The sequence below is a fragment of the Rhopalosiphum padi genome, chromosome 2 (assembly GCF_020882245.1).
Source record: "Rhopalosiphum padi isolate XX-2018 chromosome 2, ASM2088224v1, whole genome shotgun sequence".
NCBI lineage: Eukaryota > Metazoa > Arthropoda > Insecta > Hemiptera > Aphididae > Rhopalosiphum > Rhopalosiphum padi.
Window position 1 is genome coordinate 5,959,317 of NC_083598.1, and position 26,683 is coordinate 5,985,999.

Below are 26,683 nucleotides of genomic sequence, written 5' to 3' on the forward strand. Positions count from 1 at the left end.
CCTATTATCAAATAAAAAATCAGGTAAAAACATTATCTGTGTTATAATTTTTAAGTGAGTAATAAAATATTAATATCTGTATAAAAATGCTCATAATTCACTAAAAAACTAAAGTATCATAAAAACCGACGAGAGAACACAGATAATGTTCTTACGTCTAACCTAACATTTAAGTTAAATTACAGGACATTTCACTTTATTATTTAAGCTAAACAAAATTGGTTCTACTGAATAAAAATTTGCCATATTACAAGTTGGTAATATGGCAGTTTGGGTGTGTCGATTAACTGCATTAATGTTCTTCAAAGTTCAAAAATACAATAAATGAGTCAAGTTCTTCTTTTCTACAATAATTTGTCACAATTTGAAGCAATTTGGTATCTTTTGTATCTTTCATTGTTTTTATAATTTTTATCTTTGCGTGTATCCATGATCTTTCTATGCTTTGAGTGTGACTAGTGTGAGCATTTGTCAAAGTATTAACGTAAATTTGTTAATAGTTAGCTATTTGATGAGCATATGTATATCCATAACTATTTAAAGATCTATAAGTCACTAACTTGTCTGGGTAAATAACAGAAAGTTTCATACTCTTTCCAAATAATTGAAAATGATGTGTTTTTTCCTCTTTGAAGTACATACAATTATTGAGTCAAAACCATTTTTAAGCAAAAAACACAGTCCAACCGTTGAACCGTTCTTCATCCCTGGTTTCTACCGTTATGTAATTAATTATCAATTTCGACTTCATCGCTCGACAAAAAATATAATTTACATCAATAATAAATATTAATTATTAATAATATTTTATGTATAATAGGTATTTAAAAATTGACAATTATCTATTATATATATATACATGTATATATATATATATATATATAATCATGGAAATCTATATTTTTGCCCGCTAAATAAAATGCATAAATTGGCCATTTTTTTATCGTTATATTATTTTGTAAAATTGATTTTCTATACAGTATAGCTTTTTCAAATGCTTATACTATACTACGTAAGGATAAGAAGGTACTAACAATAAAAATTAACTTATAATATTATAGGTAGGTAATAAAAAATCTTTGACACTCTGTCACTATATCGTAATGTGGTAATATCATGATTCATGGACTCATGGTCCATAAACTAAGTAGGATTAGAACTTAGAAGGAATTAATGAAGGAATGGACTGGCAACGATGGAACCTTTTTAATCCGCGCAAGTAACGAATGTGTCATCAATGAAAAAGAAAAGATTCTCGAGATTAGTACAACACAATTAAAGCCAGCCATGGGCCATGACTAAAATATAAACATAACAACTAACAATTAGGTACTATTTTTCATGTATAGATCATAAATCGCTGACGAGTATCATTCTAAATTGGAATAGAGTTTAGAATATAGATAGTACTCAAAACAGTCGAAACCTTGTACTTTTGTTAATCTGTGCGAAGTATCTAGTGGGGAAGAAACATGACAAAATACATGTATTTTGTTATGGGAAGAAACACATTTTAGTGATCATCATCACTCGACCAACTCATTCGTTATCAGTTCATTCCTTCTTAGTTAGAAGGGTCTACGAAGGTATGAACTAACTACTAACTACTAAGATATATCATATTACTTTGTGATACATTATGATATATGTGAGCGGCAATGATAAGAGTCAGATTTAATCTCCTGAAAAATAAAAAATGATAATATGGTGCGGCCGAGTAAAAAAACGCAGATCTACCAACTTCGAAATATAAAAAATCCCATTTCAATTTTGTTAATTTTATTTTTGGAATTTTCAAATTGAAATATTATTGTATAATTATTGTAAAATTCAAATATTGTATGGTTAAAAATTTAAAAAATCTATATGTAAAATAACTTACCAATGTAGTATTACTAGTATTGTAGTTTTTGTGTTATTCTTATTAATTTACCTATTATTATTTTAACATCTTAGAAAACAAAACATTAAAAATATAGATATTAGTATAGTAACTATAATATATATCATATGAAATATATTTTGATATAATTATTAGTTAACCCACATGAGACTAAACTCCTAAGTAATAAAAATCAGTTACTATAACTTGTTGATTAAAATTTAAAAAAAATACGAATTTTTCATAAATTAAATTGTTTTTAAAAATGTATAATTACATAGCTTATAATATATTGTAAGAATCGATGTAAAATAGTAATCAATCAACATTATTCATAGTATAGTCTTAACACGTATAGTTTATGCCAATATAATATAGTCGACATACTTGTGCACATGAGTGATGGGTCATTACGCATAGTCTATCGGTAATTGTATAATTTATTATTTTCTATTATGTATTGAAGAAAATAAAAACAAAATACAAAATCATTAACATACAAACATTTTAATATTATTAATTAGTAAAAATATTAACATTGCTACATAATTAAACAATCAAAATTAATAAGACTTTGGCAATCAATCCACATCTGATTACAACTTTGTAAGACATAGTAATGAAATACTATGTTTTTAATGTATCTCGTATGTTGTTCCAGATTTATCATTATCATTAGGTAACATGTTATAGTAATTTTAACACTACAAAACTTTCACGATTTGTGTAGGTAATGAAGGTTTGAATGTGATTGTTGTAGACTGTAGTTTGTTTTTAGTACCTAGTAATAAAAGTTAAGCTTTGTTTTATCAATGGTCTTACTTTTTCTTCGATACATTATTGTAAAATATTGTGACTAAAAATAATAACGATTCTATAAAATGAAATCCACGTAATAGTTGGTTATTACTAATAACTAAAGACTGGATTTATATGCATTTAAAATTTTAAAATATGCATGTAAATATACACTTAAAAAGCACAAAATATGCAAAATAATTTTCGATTATTACAGCTATTTAATTATTGTAAAGTTATAAAATTAAAACATTAATGATAGAAAAAATTAAACTACAATATTATATATGATATATTTTATGATTATAATGAAAAAATGTACAATTAATTCGTTATAGGAAAAACAATAAGTAACAATAATATATTCCATGTTGATTTCAATTAAATTATAACGGTGGTTTGTGACAATATTATGTTAGTATATGCAGAAAGCAGAAAAATATCGTTTCACATCAACGTATGTTATGGGTGCAAATCTTTAAAAATATTTTCAATTTTTGTGTTGTGGAACAAATTTCTACAGATAATTGTAAATAAAATTATAAAATAAAATTAAAATATTTAAATGTATACGTAATATCCAAAACATGCGTTTTTATGGCACTTGTACCCAAAGTATACAAAAATAAAAATGTATAATATTATTTATTTAGGTATGATTGATGAAAATTAATTAACTGCATGCAATTATCTATAAAAATATGAACATGCATTATATTATACAAAATCCGATCTTTAATAATAACACTAATAATTACTTACGTACGTGTGGTTTACAAGAACTATAGCTAAGGTTAGAAATTAGCTAAATATCAATCGGCATATATTATGTTAATGTTTTTTGAACATCAGTGCGTAAATATAAAATATTGCAATCGTTGGTTCAAAATGCGTCTCCCTACTCCGTATCATTGAAATAAAATATTGCCATTGATGGTGCAACCGAGTTTCATCGTTTCGTGCGAATGACTGACGCACGTCTGACACATTTCGCTATTTTGGTTTGAATCATAAGACAAACCTTGGTAGAAATTACCTGCTTAGAATTTCTCATGAATTTTTTTATCATACGAAATAACAATATTAATCCATCACGTGACAATAGACAAGCCACGCATAATATTATATTCTATATAATATTGTTCTATAAGTTTGGTCAGCTGTGAACTTTCGCATTGCGTGCGTCACACATATAGAGATATCTATAATATAAGTGAGTAGTTTATAGTATGAATTAAGAAATACATATAGATACAAAGACTATATCTTACTTCGCGGTGTAGTCGAGTAAACTACTAAAATGTAAATTGTAGTAGGTATTCATAGAGTAATATTATTACTCTATATGCGGTAGTATTACTATTGTAGAATAGTACCATGGTTGCAGTAGACAATAATAATAATAATACTATTATGGCCAAATATGTATTTAACCATGAATATAATATATCGTGCAATATCGTATATTATTGTAAATTAAGCGCGTTTTTTCTAATGTATCGAAAGTAAACGGTTTATTAAAAATTGTTTTGGCGATAATTGTCTGTCAAAACTGTTTAATAATTTTTTTTAATGTTTACTTTTATCTCCAACTGGCTTATTTTACGGTTCAGTGTTTTGTTTTTCGTTTTTCACTCAGGGCTGTAATTTTATTGTGTTTTATTTTATTCTATTAGATTTACATCCTCCGGTGTGGGTATGTTGGGATTAAATCCATCGCCCAACATACTATATACTATGTCTAACTAATCGCCTAACTAATGTATATATTAGTATGGTATAGTATGGCTGACGGGCCCATTAGGTATTTATATCTAAACTATAAAAATAATAATAATAAAGCATTTTTATTATAAATGACAAATGAAAAATCTTTAGTTACGTTATTATCGAAAGTTAATTGTGATTTAAAAGATAAGTTGTAATCAAAAAAATTTAAAACATTATTATGAAATAAATTATTCTTATAGTTAACTTTAAATATTACATTAAATTAATTAAAAAATAGGTAAACTTCACCTTAGTTATTTCTCTATTCTTAAAAAAAATACCATGATTTCAAGTGTAAAGTTAAAATATTCCTGTTTTATCCATGTATCTTATATAATAATTCCTAAGAGTATAAGGTTTATCGTTTATGGATTTATACATTATTTTATTAACAACATTATGTAAAACGCGATACTGTATTTCAGTAGGTACCTAAACCTGATACAGCAGTTCAGTCATATTATATTACATTTATGTTATTATTACTTATATTAAATAAAATTGCGTTATTATCTATGTCAAATATCTAAATTATATTCAAGATTTAATTTCAATTTTCAATTTGGAAAGTACCCACTCAATTATTCTTATCAGGTAGAATTAAACTACGTAAATACTTTAGCTTTGTACATTGTATTCAAGCTAATGCTATAGCTAGTATATGGATAACGTAGTTTAGAAATTTGATAACCAAAAGCTACTACACCGAACGAGTGATAACTTTGTATTAAATTAATTTCTTATAACTTATTAATGTATATTATTGCACTTGTACAGTTGTTGTACAGTCAATAGGAAAAAATCGAGCAGATGGTATATTTGTATCTCCGAGTAATAAATACCTAATGGTAAGTATTTTATTTTGATCTACAATATCTAGTGATAAATAGTAAGTCTCTAACCAGTCTAACCTACTATCCGGAAAATCAAATATTTTGGTGATGGAGATGACAGCATAATACCTATGTGAATATATTATATTTGTGTTATTAGTAATAAAAAAATTATTGCACATATTAGAAAAAAACGCAAAAAAACAAAGATACATATATAAGTTTATATAGATTTAAATATTCAACAGATTATGTTCATGATGATGTATAAATAGAAAAATCATTTTAGACCATTTACCATTGCGTGGAATATTATATGTAGTTTAATATGTTCTGGCCTGGGAAAAAAAAAAGAACTTGGTTAGTAGAGGTGGCTCAATTTTAGTGGTGATGAGGCATTTTGTAAACATTCTTTATATGTATGTTCCTATAATAAGTAGTACTACTAAGCTATATAGACTTAACTCTCACCTTCAACTATTGTATATATTGAATAATAACATGTACGTATTATAATAACTCATAAGCGCCTATATAGTATCATCATATTATATTATATGAACAGTTATAAATTAGTCGTTTTTTAATTAAAACAAAATCGATGTAAAAAATTTAAATTTTTAAATTTTTCTCTATTATTTTATACACAGAATTTTTCACATCCTCTAAATAAGGTGGTGCCAAATTAATCCAAAGCTTCTATAAATCACCTTCAAAGCTCTTTCAATATTACTTTTAAGGTGACACGTGATAAAAAACAAAAAAAAACCCCACAATACATTCATAACTTCATTCAGAATAAATAATAATGGTACCTAATAAGTAATACCTAAATATTATTTTATTTTATCTTATAATTTTCATTAAATTACCTTGGTATGATGCCCAATTAAAATTAACATACCTACCTGTAATATTTATTGCCTATGTTTTGTTTCAACTGTATAGTAATGTTATAGTACGAATTTTAATTATTGTTTTAACAAGAACGGTCTATAAACATCCGCAGACCTACTCAACTTCTATGTCAATAGGTAATTCAAATATTTATGATTCTATATTATATTTTTTGTTTGAAAAATAACTTATACAACCCTATGCATATCATACATACAAAACGTGCACTACCTGAAAAATAAAAGAATATAACTTGAAAATGTATAACAGTAACATCAATTAAAAAATAATAACACAATGTACATAATAATTTAATTTTTAATGGATTATATAATAATATAATAGATTCCTTATGCGGTAATTATATTTTATAAATACCGTTTTGTATCGGATATAAACAAAAGTTATAATATTTTATAGAATAAATAGTATAAATCGTATAGAAAAAAAGAAGAAGAAAAATAAATAATTATGATTTTTATTGAGTCGGTAAAAAATATATTATATTCAAATGATATGTGTGTCGTGTCAGTTTAAGGTCGTTATCGTTGTTTTATATATGAAAATATACATTTTTTACCTCACTCAATAAATTATCCTATAATTATTACATTTAGATGGTGAATGTATCAAAGTTCATCACGATTATAAATAATTTATAACACTATGGTTTTTTTTTTTTTTTTTTGGTGTTCTACTGAAAATGATGTGCCAAATGAGCATTACAAAAAGAAATTACATTCAAAAAAGTAGTGTTATAGACGATAAAAGTACCTATATAGGACATTGTGGTACATTGGAATCGTTTACAGCGTGTTTCAGAAGTTGTATTTGTTTGTAGTATGAAAGTCAATTGGTTTTTTTATCGCAAATATTCCATTAGTATAATCCCTTGACAAAAATCTAATCTTATGTCAAAAACATTCATGTATTTTGAGAAGATAAAATAATTACTGCATATTGTCGATAAAATATCACATACTAAGTTCATAGCTATAATTTAAAACTATATTTTTAGTTTTTTCTCTCTTCTTTGTGATACTGAGTGAATTATCAAACACATAAATAATATTTTTCTAATGTACATGCAAAATGCACTCTTTTATTACATTATATAGCTGAAACACCCTGTAAATTATATACCAGTTATTATAAGTTATGAAACGGGATATAAAAATTTAATTATAACTACTCCGATGTACCTTAAACAATGTATAAGAATGAATATTAAAAATTTTATAATAATAAAATTTTAAAGAAAACACTGATACCTATGGTATAAACAATGTAAAGTACAGGCGCTTTAGGCGCTGTAAAATACTCGGCGTGTCGGTTATTATCAATACATCACGTATTTACGTTGGACAGGTATTATAAATATGTTTTTATCCGTAATTGAATTTTGGAGTCTGGCCGTAAAATTTTATTTAGAAGTTAAGATTAAAATGTAATAATAATTATTATGAAAAAAGTTGTACGATAATAAACAAGCAAAACCGGGTATAAAATAGCGTTATTAAAAAAAAAAACTAAATGTAACAAACATGTATAATGGCTCATCGGGCACGCGTTGTTAAGACAAATGATATAATATTCAACACATATTTATAATGATATATTTTTAATGTAATACATTTTGTATAACTAGATAATATTAATAGTAATGATAATAATAAACGTTTGATATTAAAAAGATATGTTTAAAGTTGTACATTATATGATATGTATAGTGTTAGCTTTATGTTTGATATGTATTGTGATTTAAAACCGAATGTATACGATTAAAATAGTATATTATTATAGTTCATTTTAATTGACCGAAAATAATTGGAGAAGTTATGTCTGGGATACGGAGTTCGTGACGATGGGATTGGACGAAATAATAATTGTTTTTTTTTTTAAAATCTTGGATGGATATTCGTACCTATATAGGTAATTATATAAATAGGAATAGAAAATTACAGAGGATATTATAATTGTATACAAATCCGATATTTTTTTAAATAAATTAATCTAGAAAGCCAGTGTTGACTAGTTTTTCGAGGAAAAACTTCACATCGCCTAGTTCGGAGTCTTTGATGCCCAGGCTCTTTAACATGCCGATGTCGCCGTTCTCGACGGCGATGAACACCGAACGCAAATGCTCCAAGTCAGATCTCATTAGATGAAGAGCAGCACCGAAGTCCTCGATTGTTTGTGATTCTATAAACATATTGTATATTTATGTATAAATTAAATGTTACCGTTTTGTTTTATTAATATGTTTTTATTTCGATTAGAAAAAAAATCGTTCAAGCTAGGTATATTATAGTTATATTATTATACCAAAATAGTATTACACAGATTCATTATGTACCTATAAAGTATAATCCGGAATATCACTCGCACAGTCTCCAGATATAAAGGTATAATCAGCTGTCAAATAAACATAATACCTTTTTGGCCAAACGATTTAGAACACATGAAATTTACAAAGAACTCACCGCTTATACCGAAAAAAAAACGTATACATTTGAGAACGAATTTATGTGCAACGATTCCATATAACTTATAATTAGCTGTCGAACCATCCAGAATACATTTTTTTAAACTAACAATTTAAGTGTAACGAATAATAATAATAATATATATTGTTAAAATAAATCATAATACATTTATACACTATATTTATAAGAGAAAAATTGTGCTATAAAAATATTCAGTCATAGGTAGTTACAAATTACAATCTTATTAAAAATAAGTCGTAATAAGTTACCAATATATGAAAATTCATTAGCCAACCTATTTTAAATATTTTAATAAATTTACTTTAGTAATTTGTCTATTTATTTTTTGATTATACATTTTTTTTCACTACTGAAGTTTATTAATTCAAAAACACATCTTCGACTTCTTTATGGTAAAAACGTTTAAGTTACTTTCCTTGGTACAAAAAATTTTTATACGATGTATTTCAAAATTAACCATCACCATTTTTCTGGACCAGTACTAAATGCCGTAAATAATTGTTCAATAAAAATGACCGAATATGGTAGCGTTGATAAACATTATTTAAATCGAGCGTTCTCAATCGAATTATTTAATTTCCGTTCTGAATCGTATTTTACCTGCACGGTAAATCTACACGGGCACGGGTCTAGGGTTAATTATTTTTCAGGTCCTTAGTACTTGTTAAGTCGAGTAGGTACATTGTACAGCTGTTATAGTATAATGTATGGCACGTTTATCGATAAATAATTAGAACAATGAATTTTGAAATTTTAAAAATCGATTCAACTTCAGATTTACCGTGAGTGTGAAGTCGTTAAAAAGCCAACTTCACTGAACTTATAAATACTATCGGAAAACATTTTCAACTCTTGTACAAGCAAAAATATTGTTAAACATCTCTTTTTTTTAATGAGAAATTTAAAGTTTAAAAAAATAATTAGTTGACTATCGGTGGAATGGTGAAGTAAGAACTGTATAAATTATACTACTATAAATATGAGATAAACTGTCAAGAATTTTTGCGTTTTTTGAAGAAAAAAAATGATTGAAATGTTCAACAAAAAACATCAAGTATAATTTTTAAAATAAAGAATAAACCTAAACAAATTAATAAATTAGTTACTTAATCATTATATCTGATATCTATCAAAGATGGCAGCTCTAGATATAGGTGATAATCTCTAAGTTTTGAATTTCTACACGATATACGAAAATTTCAATATATTTATTAAATTTTCTATTTATTTTTAGTTTACGAATAGATACTCGTAAATAGATCATCTTGCAGTGTAAATAATTTAATTTTACAACAATTATACCATAGAATAGGTTAAGTTATTATGATTGAATATAATAGTTTAATCTTGTTCGTTTAATTTTTGTCATTCGAAGTTTCAAACACAATATTAATAGTAATTCAATAAGTAATTAAACTGATAATTAAATAATAATTAAGTTTGTTATAGACAGACAATGTTTGGCTTATCTTTAGCGTAGTACATGTTACAGTTATAGTTTTTTAACATTTTTTTTAATAGATAAAAGTAAAAAAGAAAATAATATGTTTTTGCATTGTAACGACGATTAAATAATACATTGCAAAATCACATTATACTTTATAGGCATACAATTATTTAGTATGAAATATGTAAAATTGTAGTTAGGACTTGGGAAGAGTGGCCCAGGTCAGAGGCACAAAAAAAAGTGGGTGTCAATACAAAAATAAAATATGCCTATGTTATTATTAATATTAATAATATACCTATATTTTATTTAGAATATGCACAAAGTAGTTTTACCATAAATTATTATAAATTATAGGGAAATCATTCAATTATATACAATATAATAGGTACAAATTTAGTATACAAATATTAAAAAATTCTTACGATATAAAATATGTATCATGACTTAGTTATAATATGATACAAAGTAATAGTAAGTATACGTTTTGAAAATTGATTTATATTATTATTAATACATATAAGATGCATATTAAAGTTAAAAATAGGTTTCAAAATTAAATTTCCGTCAATATATTCATGTTTAATAGTAGTATATTTTATTAATCAATATTTATATTATACAAGTTCATTAAAGTTCATAAAATTCGTGTAAAAATTGGAGTGGGTTGAGCTGGGGTACAAACATTTCATCCAAAAAACAATCGTGAACAACATTTAATTTATTCAAAATAATTCAAATAAATAAGTAAAAACAATATTATTGCCTATAGGTTATATTTTTTCAGAATTGTGAGTTGACCAAAAACCTCTAAGGAGTTCAAATCACGAGTTTAACTGGAATAAAGATTTCTATTATACATTATACAATATTACCTTGTACAAAGAACCTACCTAACCATCTGTGTTCAATGTATCATTGATAGAACTATAGAAGTGATTGCTATTTGTTGAGCTATTCTATTATTAAAAAAACCATGACCGTTTTGATTTTTATATTGCAGTCGTCAGTCGATCATACTTTCATAGACTTGTATTTTTATACATTATTCAGTACAATAGAGTGAGCAGTATTACAATGGGTTTTACTATTGGTCAAAACTTTTGCGGGTAGTAAAATTATTATTGATTACATCTCGGCCTATAGATATAATTGATCGCAGGTAGAATACTATAATTCTATAAAAAATTCCTTATAAATATTTTATCAACATGTAAAAAACTTAATTGGGATTCGCGACCTTATACAGGACGAGGATGCCCGGATCGATTCTAGACCAACGGTGCAAAACACTTTTTGTACAATTTATATATCAAAAATCAAAAAATACAAAACTCTAACAGTTTTTATTTATAAGTTTATATTATACTTTTAATGGTGTCTCATTATCTTCAAATATATATTAATAAAATAATAACTAATAGTAAGTATTCCGTAGTTACGTTAATATGAGCAAAGCGATACGAGTGCCTGGTATCAAGTATTTGTATCCGTTAACTACCCATGTTTTTGATGTCATTACTTTAGAGTATTGATTATAAACTTTTATTTATACTATTCACGGTGACGTATAAACTGTATGTAAGCATTGGTATACTGGCAAGTATTTCGATATACAAGTTAAAATTTTTAATTAGGCACCAAATTATTTTAATTATATCTATTACTGTTTGTATTTAACCTGTTAAGTATTGGTATTTTGAATGAAATAGTTTCATAAGGAATACGAATAATAATTCGATTAATATTAATCATTATTTAGTTTTTAATAAAAATACATATAAGTACGGAATTACGAAAGAAAAACGTATTGATTGTCAATGTTACAAAAATATCGGAGTATCATACAATGTCACATACAGTTCTAAGATAGTAATTCTCAATATACAATATTAAGTATAAAAATAAGCATTGTACCCTGAGGTTTTAAAAATATTTCCCCGCACTAATTAGCCATAAATATAAAATCTAATGTATTTTTTTATTTATTCATAATTTAAACATTTGAATAAACTAAATCGACTCTTCATTGAATTGAATCGACTTTAGATTACATTTTTACGTACCAGAAAGAGTAATTGCAACTTTTTCGACGCCTCCTAATGGCTCCAATGCGTCCCTGGCTTTGCTGCCAAATAATTTTTCCAAGTAGTTTGGTCCATGACTAGCTAAAAGTGACTGTAAAAAACTTGCTGTTTCTTCAACCGGTGGTCGCTTAGCTGAAAATCATATATAATCATATTATCATGATATCCAAGTAATATTAAATAATTCGATTCGTTTAAATCATATTTAGTTAACCAACTAAAATGTGTATTACTTTATATTATGTTTAAACAATTCTAATTTTTAAATTTAATCATGTAAAAATTCTGATGTTGATCAATAATGATTTTTTTTCATCTAGTTAAATAAATAATATTAGAAGTTTGTAAACTGTAAATTTATATTTTGAATTACCTATACAAATCGTCTACGAGTATGTTGTGTTAATGTTTTTTTTTATATTGTTATCAATTGTAACATAATTATACTTATACGAAAAGATTATTTGATCTAAACTATTAATTCTATTATGAAACTGCTAGACCAATAATATTACTGATTTAATAATCCCTAAGAATATAAGTTGAAGTTGTACAATGTTGTATGAAATCATTAATTGTATAAAAATAAGTACTGAATTATGTAAATTTATATTTGTCACTAAATGTATATAATAATAATAATAAAATGTATTTAAAAAATAATTCGAAATATATGTAATTTTACGGAATTATTTTCAAGATATTGTTGATAGTTTTTGGAATTTACTTGAAATTTTTTCTGTATTATTTTCTAAAAATCTTATAAAAATTATGCTTATCAAATTGTATTGCTTTATTAGTTTTATTTCTATGGATATTAAAGTTTTCTTAAATATTCATTAAGCTTAAGCCTATAGTATTAACTAATTTATGTTAACACTTGCTAAGTCACACACACTTTAATAATACATCTTTAAGTATAATTTACATCTAATAAACTTTTTAAACTTTATGGTTACAGAGAAAATCTTTCAAGTTTCAATAATTGCAATTTATAATAAAAATAGTTTTTTTTTCAAATAGTCAAGATTTCAGAATCTAAAGTGAAGTTTGTTCTAAGTGAAATTTATAATTATACCATGGTTGGTTACCGATTCGAGCCAATCCAAAAAGTAGTGAAAATGCCCTATTTGCTATGGACCTAAAACTTTATGATAATTGTTTTTTTGATTTTTTTTACATAAAAAATTGAATTTTTAATATTTCAATGGACTAGTCATTAATTTGTTTGTCTGGTAGACTAAGAAATATTTTCCTGTGTTAAAATCGTATTTATGTGTACCACAGGAGGTACATTTAACACTTTTAGGCAAAGACTCCCGTGTACCTATAATGGTACACAAAAACTTATTCGTAAAACAACAAGTGTACCAAAAATGGTACCCACGTGGCGCTTTTGGCAATCACCGAAAAATGACGTGGCGCTTAACCTGTTAAGTTTGCCTATTCAAATAATAGTATTAAGTAGTAAATTAAGTATATAACTGTTAACTGTGTAATAACTGCTGGGTACTTATTTAGTAAGTAATAGACATATCAGTAAATAAGTTAAGATTGAGCATGATACAGATACACATGCACTTAATTATATCATAGCTTTTATTGACCTCATTAAAATAGAAATTAGTTTTGCTTGCATTAACCAAAAAATAAAACTAGTTTCAAGTTAGGTAATGTATAATTAGTGCATTTGAGTTCATTCTAAAATTAGGTGTTAAATGAAATTCAAGTGTATTTATGTATCATAAACTATTTTGTCATGTTAATACCTGCGGCAATTGTTAAGCATATTATAGGAGATTATATAATTAAGTAAATTACTATCCATTAAAGGATTAAGAAACTTTGTAGTTATTGTTTATTATTCTGTGAAATACGTTAGTATATCGTACTAAAATTCATGTTAATTCATCGCATTCATGTTTCAACAAATATTATATACGTATAAAAAATAATTCAATATATTAAACGATAAAAAAATATATTTAATAAACGGAGGATCAATGACTTAAAAATAAAATTTGAATATCAGAATTTAGCTGTTAAAATATAATTTAAGTAAATATAATATAATAGTTATACCCGCAGTGCAGAGTCTGGCATCTTCATCATAACCATCTGGACAATCGGGTGCTCCGTCACATAAATATTGAATAGAAATACAAGCGCCGTTTCCAGGACATTTGAATGGTTCATATGGGTGGCATGGTTCTCCTAAAATGAATTTTAACATTTGCTATTAATACACATGAGTATGATATTACGTAGCTAAATATTTGGAATTTATTTTTAATTGTTTGAAATAATAAGTAATACCTAATAAAAATCTTCTTATTTAGTGGTTTCTATCGTTTAGTTTTTATGCATTCGATTTAATTTTTTTTATTCGTTTAAGTATAATTTGATAATTTTTTGTTTTTTCATAAATTCTAACTTAACTTTTGAAGATATTATGTTCATACAAAATGCATTACACATAGAGATAAACGTAAATTAATTTACTCTTTAATTTGTTTTCTAAGTAGATACTCGTACCCATAAAGTGATAAAAATATTTTCACCTAATTTGTTTTTATCAAAAAAATATATTTTTTTGACATTGGTTATACATTTATTTATATGCGGTATTCATTTTTTTCACTTGTGTATTAGGTATAACACGTATGCTGTGTATCCATTTCGAGTGTCACCACAGATCACTCTATAGTAACAATTGCAGATTATCTTAGAGAAAACTAAAAATTTAAAGACTCAAATCCGTCACTCGTTGTCATTGGTTTCGTTGGACGCTTACGGTGCGATTTCCAATTCTCGAATGACAATATAATAATGTATACGAGTTGCATCTACGGACAGCATTGTCTTAATATTATTTTGTCTAACAACATGTAAGTTAAAATCAACATTTTGCTTGAATCCGTTAATATAGCTCATATCATAATACCATATAATAAACCAATGAACACTTATATGATTGCGTACGGTTATTTTAAAATGTTTACCTGTTACTGATAAAACAAAATTATTTTGTAAATTCCACCCCCTTACTCAATAATTTATTATTATTGCGTCTAGTTTATTGGTCCGTTATAACTTTTTGAGGTTACACATAAAGAGGTTTACGCACACGAACGTTTAGCGTAAAATACTTGAGTAACCAAAAGGTTTTTCGTTCGAAACCATACGGAATAATGCAATACTCAATAAGGTTGCTGAAGCGTCATGTTATTTCGAATTTATTCCGACGAAACTTAATAATTTATAGAAATACATATTTTTTCCACCTTGCTAGGAACTATAGAATTTATTTTAGTGTATCGTCATCTTGCTATTCGAGTTATAAATATTTAAAGGTGGCGATACCGCTATCATATTAAATATTAACCATAATCCACAACTTGATGTGCTACATTCTAATTTCATATAAATTATTAATTTGAAATTTTAGAAAATACTAGAGAAGTGTTTGACGTGGAAAAAATAAAACGCCCTTTAAATCAATTGTAGTGACACTAATCTTATATTGCGGCAGCTACGAATTAATCTCAATTCCAATTCGAAATTGTTGGAATCAGTGTACATCAATACTATATAATTATAGTACCTACCATATTCGTAATCTTGGTTTTGCGGTAATAAGTAATAACGTTTGTTGTTTTAGGTGTATGATGTTATTTTGTAATTCAATAACGGGTATTAACTAGAAACGAGGATTCAATGACGGTGTTGGTGGCGGCTTTTGTATTAATTAATCGCCACAACTATGCAATTTTAACTCGAGCGTCGCTGACCTGTAGTGAAAAATAAACGGATACAGTGCAGACGTAGGTACAGGGATATATAAACTTGGGTAATACTGGTTTGCCACATCTCTCAATGCTTGTTATAAATAATTAATAGCTGTTGAGGTTCTAGACTGGTCTTGCAAACCACTTTATAAATAGGTAGGTACACCTAATTAATTTAATCGGCTAATTAATTAATCATTGTATAATAGAAAATTAATATTTTCGTACACAATACCCACTTGGTATATCCGGTCATACCAAAATACCAGCTTTGTAATTAACATTAAAATCGATTATTGTATAGTTCATAGTTTGGGAGATTTGTTAAAATACATTTTAAATTCTGAAAGTAAGCCATATAATTATAAATTAGCTTTCTGTTGACATTTTTATAGTTTTGTTTCCGTAACCATGTCAAAATCTTTTGATCAGTTCTCAACAATACAATATAAAATATCCTTTTTTCCGCAACTTAACCTACCGTTTATGTGTGATAAAGAATTACTTTTACATTCTTTTTATTAAATTTAGAATATTTTTATACATTTTTAATATTATATGGTTGTAAAACTATCAAACTAATATGTGTATTAACGAACTCTCGAACATTCCAAAACTACAAACTAAGTAAACGATGCAAATCCTTTGTATTAATTATTAAAAATTAGAGTAATACTTTTAGATTTCTGTAGTTTACCAAATTATTTATATGAACTATTTCAGTTAATTATTTTAGTTATTGTTTATTAAATATTTAATAATTGTTAAATTATTGAATTGTCCGGATATTATATATACATATTTTTCGTAATTTAATAAATATTAAAGTTGGTACAAAAAAATATTTCAAGTATTCGAATAACCTGGACTTTATGGTAGCTGAATGTTTGAATAAGGATCACGGAAATATTTTACAAAATAATAATTTATTTCCTGTCACTAAAGATAATAACACGTATTATTTATGATCAAATAAGACACTTTATCTTTCTCAAATAATTTATTAATATATATATAAACGTTTTGTACATCGCTATATTATCGTATAATTAAAACGATGAAAACATTAGTTCGTTATTAAGTTTCTGTAAATCGTGTTATTTATATACCTAGTATACGGTTATACCTATAAACTTATTAAATAAACAATATACATACATATTTATTACTTGTATACCAATACTTTAATACCGTAGCTTTATAAGGTATAATATAAAATATGAAGCCAGAAGCTCCCATCTTCCTAGTATAATAAAAGATTAAAGTCCTTTGGTATCGTTGTATTTAATCTTGTTAACAAATACTCAGTAATATCAAATATAAATACATAAATATTATTAAAAATATGGTCTGTATGGTTATACAACTAAAACCGAAATAAAATCGTTCATTAAAAAGAAAAGAGTAGGTAGCTACCTATATTTAAAAAAATACATTCGCATATATGTTAAGTTGTTATTAATGTTCAGTATGTTGTATTTATGTTTATATTTATAATTACGTATCGCGTAGGCATGAATAAATAATAATTTACTTTTATGTATACATTGTACAACCATGTTAAAATTTCATCAAAAGCTTAAACTCAAAATCATAAGTACGTAGTGCGTACTATTCCATTTTTATAATACACTAATATTAAAAACATAATTAAAAGTTCAATGTGAATGTAAATACATTTTATTTCTTTAAAACAGTATCTGAAACTTATTCCAATAAAATATTTTATTATTTAAGTTTTTAGTGGTTTTAAAAAAAGCTTTTCTACTGGTCATTTAAATTAAAATGTAAATACAAGTGTAAAGAATAGTTTGATAATTGTTTTTTGTTCAAATGCTTAAATATACAGCTTTGCGATATCTCTATATGAGTAGACGTAATAACTAGCAATACTTACTCAAATGATTATTTTTGGTAAAAGTTCTTAAACATTTTAATATTTTTATAATTGAAATAGGTCTGTTAACATTAAGCATTTAAGGTACAATAAAACGTATGATATAGATATTTCAATCACTAATTAGTTATTAATATCAATTATTATTTATACAAAATTATTGTATAATATATTTTAAGCATTAATATATTAAATATAAAATAATATATATTTATTAGACACTTATTGATAAAATTATAACTTATTTATCCTATATTGACGTATACGTATAAGAATCTAAACTAATATTTAATGATAATTTTATTTTCATGTTTATATTTATGTCCTACACTGTTAACGGTATAGTGCATTTTAATATTAAGTTAATAATAATTAAAAATAACTATAAAACTATTTTATTGTGAATATATTATTATCTTAACTTTTGACAAACATCATATTAAGAGTTATATAGCTGCTGAAAATTACACTCAAATGAAAATTATAACTTAGCACAAACACAGTTTATTGACAAACTTTTACCATAAAAATGTGTATATACTCATGTAAATGTATAAATACATGTTACTTAAATTGTTAAATGTAATTTTTTTTTTAAAGAAATTAGGAAAAAAAACAAAAAGAAAATAAATAATTTCAAGTGAATTGAATTTGATAAATAATTATTAATTTTGATTAAATAATATTCAATCCATTACATAGTATACCATATAAAGTATTAGAGCACATTTCACTTTTGACCTTTTCCACCCCACCTAAATAGTGTTGTCAAAAAAAAAAAACTTTTTTTTATTGAAATCAATATATTATACGTCACCATATTTTGCTATAGTATAATAAATACGTATTCTGTTTTTGTAATTTCTGAGTTGACAATAGTGACGTGCCAATTATAGTAAGATTATTATAAGCCACCCAAAATATAGCTAAAATATTTATTCGTTGAAGATTATATTTAATAGAAATTCACACTTTCGGAAGTTTAAAGAAACAAAAATTATCTCCAAAATAGTTAAAAACAAAAATGACTTTTTTTTATACATATTATACTATACTACCATGAATTAAAATAGTTGAATTATACGAACTTTTGTTGATCTGAGTTTAAAAATAAATATAAAGTAGCAATTTCAAATTAATTCTCATATCATATTTTATGACCTGAAATATAATATAATAATATTATTTTTCTGTAGTTTTGGTATGATCAAATAAGTAATAACCGTTGTAAATAATAATTAAGAATACTATACATATTAAATAAAATCCAAAACAAAAACGATTGCATAATATGAAAAATGTAATAACATTTGTGGAGTTTGAACTATAAATTACTATTTTCCACGGTAAATATTGATATTTTGGTTTGTACATGCAATTATACGATGAATGAGACAAACAAATGTGTTTTTATTTTTTATATTCTTCAACGTCGAAGTGAATAATAAGTAACCGTAGAAATAAGATATATATTGGAACTGTTTGAATTCTGTTTTTATTTTATTAAATCCAATTTGAGTTTGTTTTTGTTGAAAAAGAGTTACGCGGATGTTATAGGTGGTTGTTTTTTTGACATCGGTGTCAAATTCCCATCACACCGTCGATAATAATAATAATAACAAATAACAAATAAAAAATATATTTGCAATATTGCGATCGTGTGCACGTACATGCTATGACGCACGCATATGTCATATTTTCTTTTAATCTAAAACGTGAAATCATCTCAAGGATATAAATTCCCAGTCACCATCACGATGGTAATATACTTTTCGAGTGTCTATACGTATATCGCCGCGAACCGGTACAATATAAACACACGGCGAGTATACACAATAATAATAATAATAATGAAAATATGTTTTATTTTTTTTATTTAAATAAAACGTATTTTATCTACCTACACAATTATGATATGTGCTCAAAAATCCGGAGACACTCGTATTCGGCGCACACAAACGCTTCTGGATTTCCGCCTATGTGTTTTTGTGTCCCGCGGCAATAGTTTCAACGCGAGACGGCCATAGCCAATATCACTATTCCACGTGTTCACCCGAAAACCCATTTTCCATTTTATGCTTGTATATAATATTATTATGGTATAATACAGTAGTAGTTGTTGAAGTGTCTTTACTCTGCCGCCGGCCGTACGCAAAATACAATGCAACCACCGCCGGAGCGTATAATATTTTATATATATATAAAGTAGCTTTTATTCGCGCCACATGTTACGTGTATAAGGGACCCAAAACATTATGATAATTTGACTGTATTATTATGGCGACAGATAAGACTATAATATTGCCAGTGCGCATACATTATTTACGTTGTAATTCCAAAACGGTCCGTGACACACATATATATATATACATACATAAATGCTATACGACTGAATCGAGCGCGCGCGCGCGTGTGTGTGTATGTATGTGAGAGTAAGGAAAGATAAAGAGAGAGAGAGAGAGAGAGAGAGAGAGAGAGAGAGAGAGAGAGTGAGAGAGAGAAAATAACTAAATCATCTATAGACGTTTGCCACCGTTGCTGTCTGTGAGTAGAACAAGACACAGTTGTTTATGTCATTAGGAAATTAATGCAATCATCTTGTGCCTGTATACCAACCAGCTATACCGTAAGCAGAATACGATTAAATATGAATATTATATACAATACGTGCTGATTAAATATTTTGCTGGACCGTATATAGTTGGCATAAAAAATGAATTTTAATTATTTATGAATATTTTTTTTTACTTGAGGATCAGTGTTTATAATTATTATTAAAATCAGCACTCGTGTGTGCTAGGTACGAACTACGAGTTAACAGCTGAAAGTTGAATAAAAATGAATAAATAAATTAAAAAAGCAACGTCAATATAATATATACGATCTGGCAAACATGCGCTAACCTCGATTTTAATCCTTTCATAATACATATTTGATTCAAATTCCGATTCGTGTAATTTTTTTAGTATGTACTTAATAGGACTATATTTTAAAACAAATAGATTTTTTTTACCATTTAACTATTGTATTTATTCGGCATTAGACAAGCCGATACAAATGCTATTTATTTTTTCTTAAACAATACTACCATTGTCTACTTTAAATTGTTGAGTAAAAGATTTTTTACTAACAATATGATTGTAGATAAATTTACATTTATATCAGTAATCTAAATTACAGATAAAATGAAAGCGGACATTTCATCTCTAACATTATAGTTATAACATTTTATTTTAACATGTTCTCATTGTCCTCGTCGTATGTTAATATTTTTTTTTTTTTATGTAGATAAATAGTTTAAAAATATAATTTAATTAATTATACCTATTTAAGACACTTCATAGAAAAATCTATTATGCAAAGAAAACTCAATATTGTTTCATAGATATAATTTTTGGTGTAAAATAAACATAATGTTTTTAATTTACAAGTAAAACGGAGTGTCTAGAAATAATTTTTGTGATGAGAGAAAAAATGTTTTTAATTAAAATCAAACAAAGAGCATAAAATCCTTCAGATCTCACGGGAACACCTAAAGGTTTTTATGAATATTATTTGTAGCTAATAAATAATTATTATTCATAAAAGATCATTTTAACTAGTTATGAAATGTAAAAAGTTTAATTTCACGTTCTAAAATAATGAAACGTTAATGAATTATAAAGGTTAGGTTAGTAAGTTTTAATATTCAAATTATTAATTACCAAGTAAATTCTACTTATATTAAAATAATACATATTTTATGGAATTGTTTAATATTTTTAACTTAACATGTAATTTTTTTTACAATAAATAATTTTATTTATATCAATACAATAAAGTACAAAAAAATACATTTAAGGTAGGTTCATCTGTAATAGGTTTATAACACTATGTATTTATATTTGTGTTATGAGTAATTATTGTATTAAAGTTAAATATTATAGCAGATTAAATAAATAAATTATTTTTATACATAATATATAAAAAAGTTTATTTACTGAAAGTGACATAATTATTATATATAATTATAAGGTATTGTTAAGACTATCTAATAAATTTAACAAGTTTATTGATACGAAATCATAGATTTTCTGTGTAAAGTTAAAATGAAAAACTTTTTGTCACATGTTTTATTAGCTTAAATTGTAAATTATTTAGGTTAATTTAGTTTAACAGTTCCCAAACTTTTTGAAATTGTTAGTTTTTGAAGGTTAATAACTTTACTATAACTAACTTTTAGATGTCTAAACAGTACTAACCAAAATATATATATTAGTAATTAAATGTATAATTGTGTTTATTTTTCCAAATTTTTTTATTTGGACGTGTTCAATGTTCAAATAACATTTTGATTCTGATTTTTAACCTAACTACATATAAGTTTAGTCAATCTGGTTTTGGAAAATTACAAGACCTCAAATATTGAATTAAAATTAACTGAGGTATATTAAAAATAATTTAAAAAATGTTAAACTATAAACTATTAATTAATTATAAGGTAAAATTATTTTTATTATTTTTACTTTATTATATTTTAAATAATAATTGCATTATAATATAATATCATAAGTGTTTAATGAGATGTTGTATTTTATTATTAAATAAACGATGTACGTAGTACGTATATCTAATATACCTACTTGAAAGTATTATTTATTATTATAGCTTGTAATAAAATTGTGTGAAAAACGTCATTGGGATGTATTGTCGAGGACACTCACTGAAAACTGAGTGGTACTTGTATAATAATGAACAAAGCAAAACATCGTTTTATTCCAAACAAAGGTTTACTTAAAAGTTTACATTAAAATAAATAAAATATTTTTTAATACATTTTCAACCTTTAGGTTATTTGACCATACTTTTAAATTGTATGTTATTCTACAATGCAGTATCAACATAAAACGTGCAATAAAAAATATGAACAGATTATTCTTTAAAAAATAAATTATATTATATCCAATAACAAGTTTTCTCTTACTTGTGTTTTACAAATAATTCAATAATAAACATCACCATCATCGTTGAATAATTCAAGTTGATTAGTTTATACTAGTGTTCCAACTTTTTTCCACCATTAAGCCCTTCTTTTATTAAGTGAATCATAAAAAATTCTATTACTATTGTTACACTATTATAATTATATGATTTAAATTTATAATATGCGCGTAATTCATCATCATCAAAAAAAAAAAATTAATTAATTAAAAAAATATATATTATTTCACGAGTTTAAATTGAGTTGCTATGTTATATAGTTTGAGAAACTTTGTTTCACGGTTTATAAACTAAGTTCCTAGAAAAAAATATGACTACAAATTTTTTTAGATGTGCTTACGTGTTTTGGTTAGTTAATGATCTACCCCAAATGTTATTTAAAGTTTATTTTATTTATATTTTCACTTTAAAAATTTTACGTTAAAAAATTATATTTGTAAATTATTTTTAAATTATTATTGGTTTTGATAAAAATATTTTGGTTAAATTGAATTTAAAAAATTTTGATGTGGGATGGAATATTAAAATCGATTAATCGATTGCGTGTGAATTCCCACGAGTCATGTAACAAGTATATTAACCACACCTATTTTTACATGTAATTAATATAGTATAAATTTTTCAAATTAACTAAGAAACTTGTATGAATATTAAAACAAATGAAAACGTAGATTTGCGACATTTTAAATAATATAACATAAGATTTTATAGAAGATAGTGATACTCTTTGTACAATAGTGTTATGTTAGTTAAGATAGGTTAATTTAATCTAAAAAGTTTCGTAATATAATTATTATTATTTTTATTTCTTAGTTGTAGTTCAAAATTAGTATCTCTATAATGGGTTCATAAATAATGAGACTTAAATTTGATAGTTTCTGTGAAAATCACATATTGTTTTTGAATATATTATCTAAATAAAACACCACATAACTATGTGTTCCTATATAAAATATAATATTATTGGAGTTACACATCAATTTATAATTATTTGTAAAATTGACTGGTTATAATACTACACATAGAATATGTGTGAGTTGTCCATGCAATGACATAAGAACTTTTATATGTTTTTCATTAGACTCTTTTCACATACCATACCTTAAGGACTATTCAATACTTAAGTAAATACATTTCTTTTTTATGAAAAATATTAAGTATATCAGTATATCCTATTATATTATTCATGGTCGGTGCGTGTCCTTAAACTAACCATTAGTTTATTATTAATCTTATCTGTCAACAGAATGTATATAACGTACACGAATATGAGTAATACGATTACAATCATTGTTGTTTGTAATCCTACACACTGGTGTAGTGAAATTGCATATTCAACACGCCGTCAATGGTATTATTGTTAAATTTGAATACAGAAGTAATTTCCTTAACAGTTATATAATATTCAAGAGCTTTAAGTCGTGATGTTTTTGTCAAGCATCTTATTTACTGAACAATGAACATGCATAAATATTTTATTATTAAATTAAAAATAATTAGAACAATGGAAACGTCGTAACTATTGACACTAATTATCACTAAAGTCACTACTCACAACAACCTAAATAAAATTATATTAACTCAGAATTAGCATGTAATATAAAATAAATTAAATTAAAAATGAATTTATATATAAAAATAATAAAATAAATAAGAATAAACTCTAGACTATTTAAATTAGTTATAGATAAAAAAGGCTATTTTAAATTAATTTGTAAATCTTGGTATTCCCAAATTCTTAAACTTAATAACATTGACATAAAGTATTTAAAAAATATTTATATCCTAGTGTCCTTATATATAATTTAACTAATATTTTAAAATTAAGACATACAATATTATAACTAAATTTTAACATTAAAAACTAAATAAATAATTTTGTACTCTATTTTAGATTCAGATTTAAATATCATATCATGTTTTAAGGGCGAATTGAATACCCATAATGTATACCTATATACATATTCGCATACTTTTTGATATGTTGTATTTATGTTGTATTTATGATATTATAACAGTATTATATATAACCGAATGATGAGTTGCGTGACCGGTTAAATTTAAATTTATAATTAAATTTTTTATGAAAATGTAATATTTTATAGAATTATGTGATATTCTTAAGGTCAAAGAAATGCAATCTGACTGAAGTGGCCGGATATTATTACAAAAACAGAATAACGGTTATACATATATAATACAGACGCGTGACAATTCCCCGGGGATGTATACACACACATATAATATTATTTATCGTATCAGCTATGACAAGTGTATATTATTTTAATATTTTGGTAGAAAAAAGAAAATTGTAACACGTACCTATATTCCTTTTTGCGTGTATGTGTCCGTACAGTTTGTTGAGATCGAGTGCGGAAACGATAAGGCTGCCACCACAGCAGCACAAGATCATCGCGGCGGTCAGGATGAGTTGTTGCTGCCTCGCCATGATATTATCGTCTGTCGGCTCGGACGGTGTGACACTGAGTGTGTATGCTTGCGTGTGAGCGTCGTGTCGGTCGCGAGTTTCCCGTGACGGCGACGGCCAACACCCAAGCAATGATAGGGCGCCGGCGCCGGGCACCGCAAACAGTCGACGTATATTTAGTCGTCACCGCCTCCTGTTCCTGCTCCTCCTCGTCCTGCTCCTGTTCTTCCTCATCCTGCTCTTCCACTACCCGTTTACCGCCTTCTCCTCCCTCCATCCCTGTACACTTCTACGTATCTAGCCACCACTGCCGTTACCGCTCGTCATAGCTTTTTGTGTGTTGTAGTCCATACGGTAACAGGTAGGCAGCGCCGTTATAGTTGTTGCACAGCTATATAGCTCGAGCAGCTCCACACCGGAGGGGTTTTGGCGTCAACAGCGGCACTGTCAGACCCACGAAAGTGGTCGGATGGTGGTGGTGTGGCGGTAGGAGGGCAGGAGTGATTGAGGTGGACGATGGGAGAGAGGGTGAGAGTTGCGAGTAGTACGCGGATTATCGGACATTTTCCCTATCCACCGCCCACCATAATGTAATGAAGAAACGCCGCTACCGTGTAGGTTAACCTACGCGTTTGGCTATGAAACGAAAAATATAATAAATTTATCTTCGCGCTCACCACGACATATTTGATATTCTCATCGGTACGCCGAGGTTTTATTTATTATTATAAATTATATCGTCTCACATGTTATATTAATTTCAAAATTATACAAACGGATATTATACTTATATACGTATTGTGTACACACGATATTAAATACCACAATATATATAAATATACATTACACATCTGTAGTGTAACACATGTATTGTAAAAAAGTACTATTACAAACATTGTATAGACTCAGATCTACTACATGATAAAGTTTTCGTTGTTACCGCCGAATTCCGAACGACTCACGTACGTTGTACAGACTATATGCACAAGGTACGCAACTGCACATAGGTACGTTGTATCGGATTTGTGATTAAGTACCTAATCCTACTACCTACAATTAGACCCCATGCATTTGTTGTTGTGGTTGGTGCGCAAAACGCAATATCATTATATACGTAATATTCATGTTGTTGATAATAATTCCAAAGCGACTTACGTCTTAAAAGACGAGTTAAAATTATAACAACAGCGATATAAAAGCGACCAACTGTTGGAGGCACAAGGCTTCACCACTGCACCACCGTTACTACTCCTACCACTGCCGCATAAGTGTGTATTATTATAGTATTATGCTGTGAAATGTAAACTTTTTAGACACGAAATAAATAAAATCGCGTGTATGTTTCAGAAAAAAAATCGGAAAGTCAATA

General features: G+C 26.2%; 1 protein-coding gene and 1 long non-coding RNA gene across 2 annotated transcripts; both read right to left on the bottom strand.

Moving 5' to 3' along the window:
* Nucleotides 1-2,373: 2,373 nt before the first annotated feature.
* LOC132921657 (uncharacterized) lies at nt 2,374-3,718 on the bottom strand. The gene is made up of 2 exons (XR_009660921.1): nt 3,443-3,718; nt 2,374-2,663 (listed from the first exon to the last, which is right to left on the bottom strand). It is a non-coding gene; the product is annotated as an uncharacterized LOC132921657 (long non-coding RNA).
* A 2,762-nt stretch (nt 3,719-6,480) lies between these two features.
* On the bottom strand, nt 6,481-25,436 carry LOC132921409 (IDLSRF-like peptide). The gene is made up of 4 exons (XM_060984429.1): nt 25,209-25,436; nt 14,304-14,435; nt 12,201-12,353; nt 6,481-8,382 (listed from the first exon to the last, which is right to left on the bottom strand). The coding sequence occupies exons 1-4, from the start codon at nt 25,333-25,335 to the stop codon at nt 8,189-8,191; spliced, it is 606 nt and encodes a 201-aa protein (XP_060840412.1). The 5' UTR covers nt 25,336-25,436; the 3' UTR covers nt 6,481-8,188.
* Between the last annotated feature and the right edge of the window lie 1,247 nt (nt 25,437-26,683).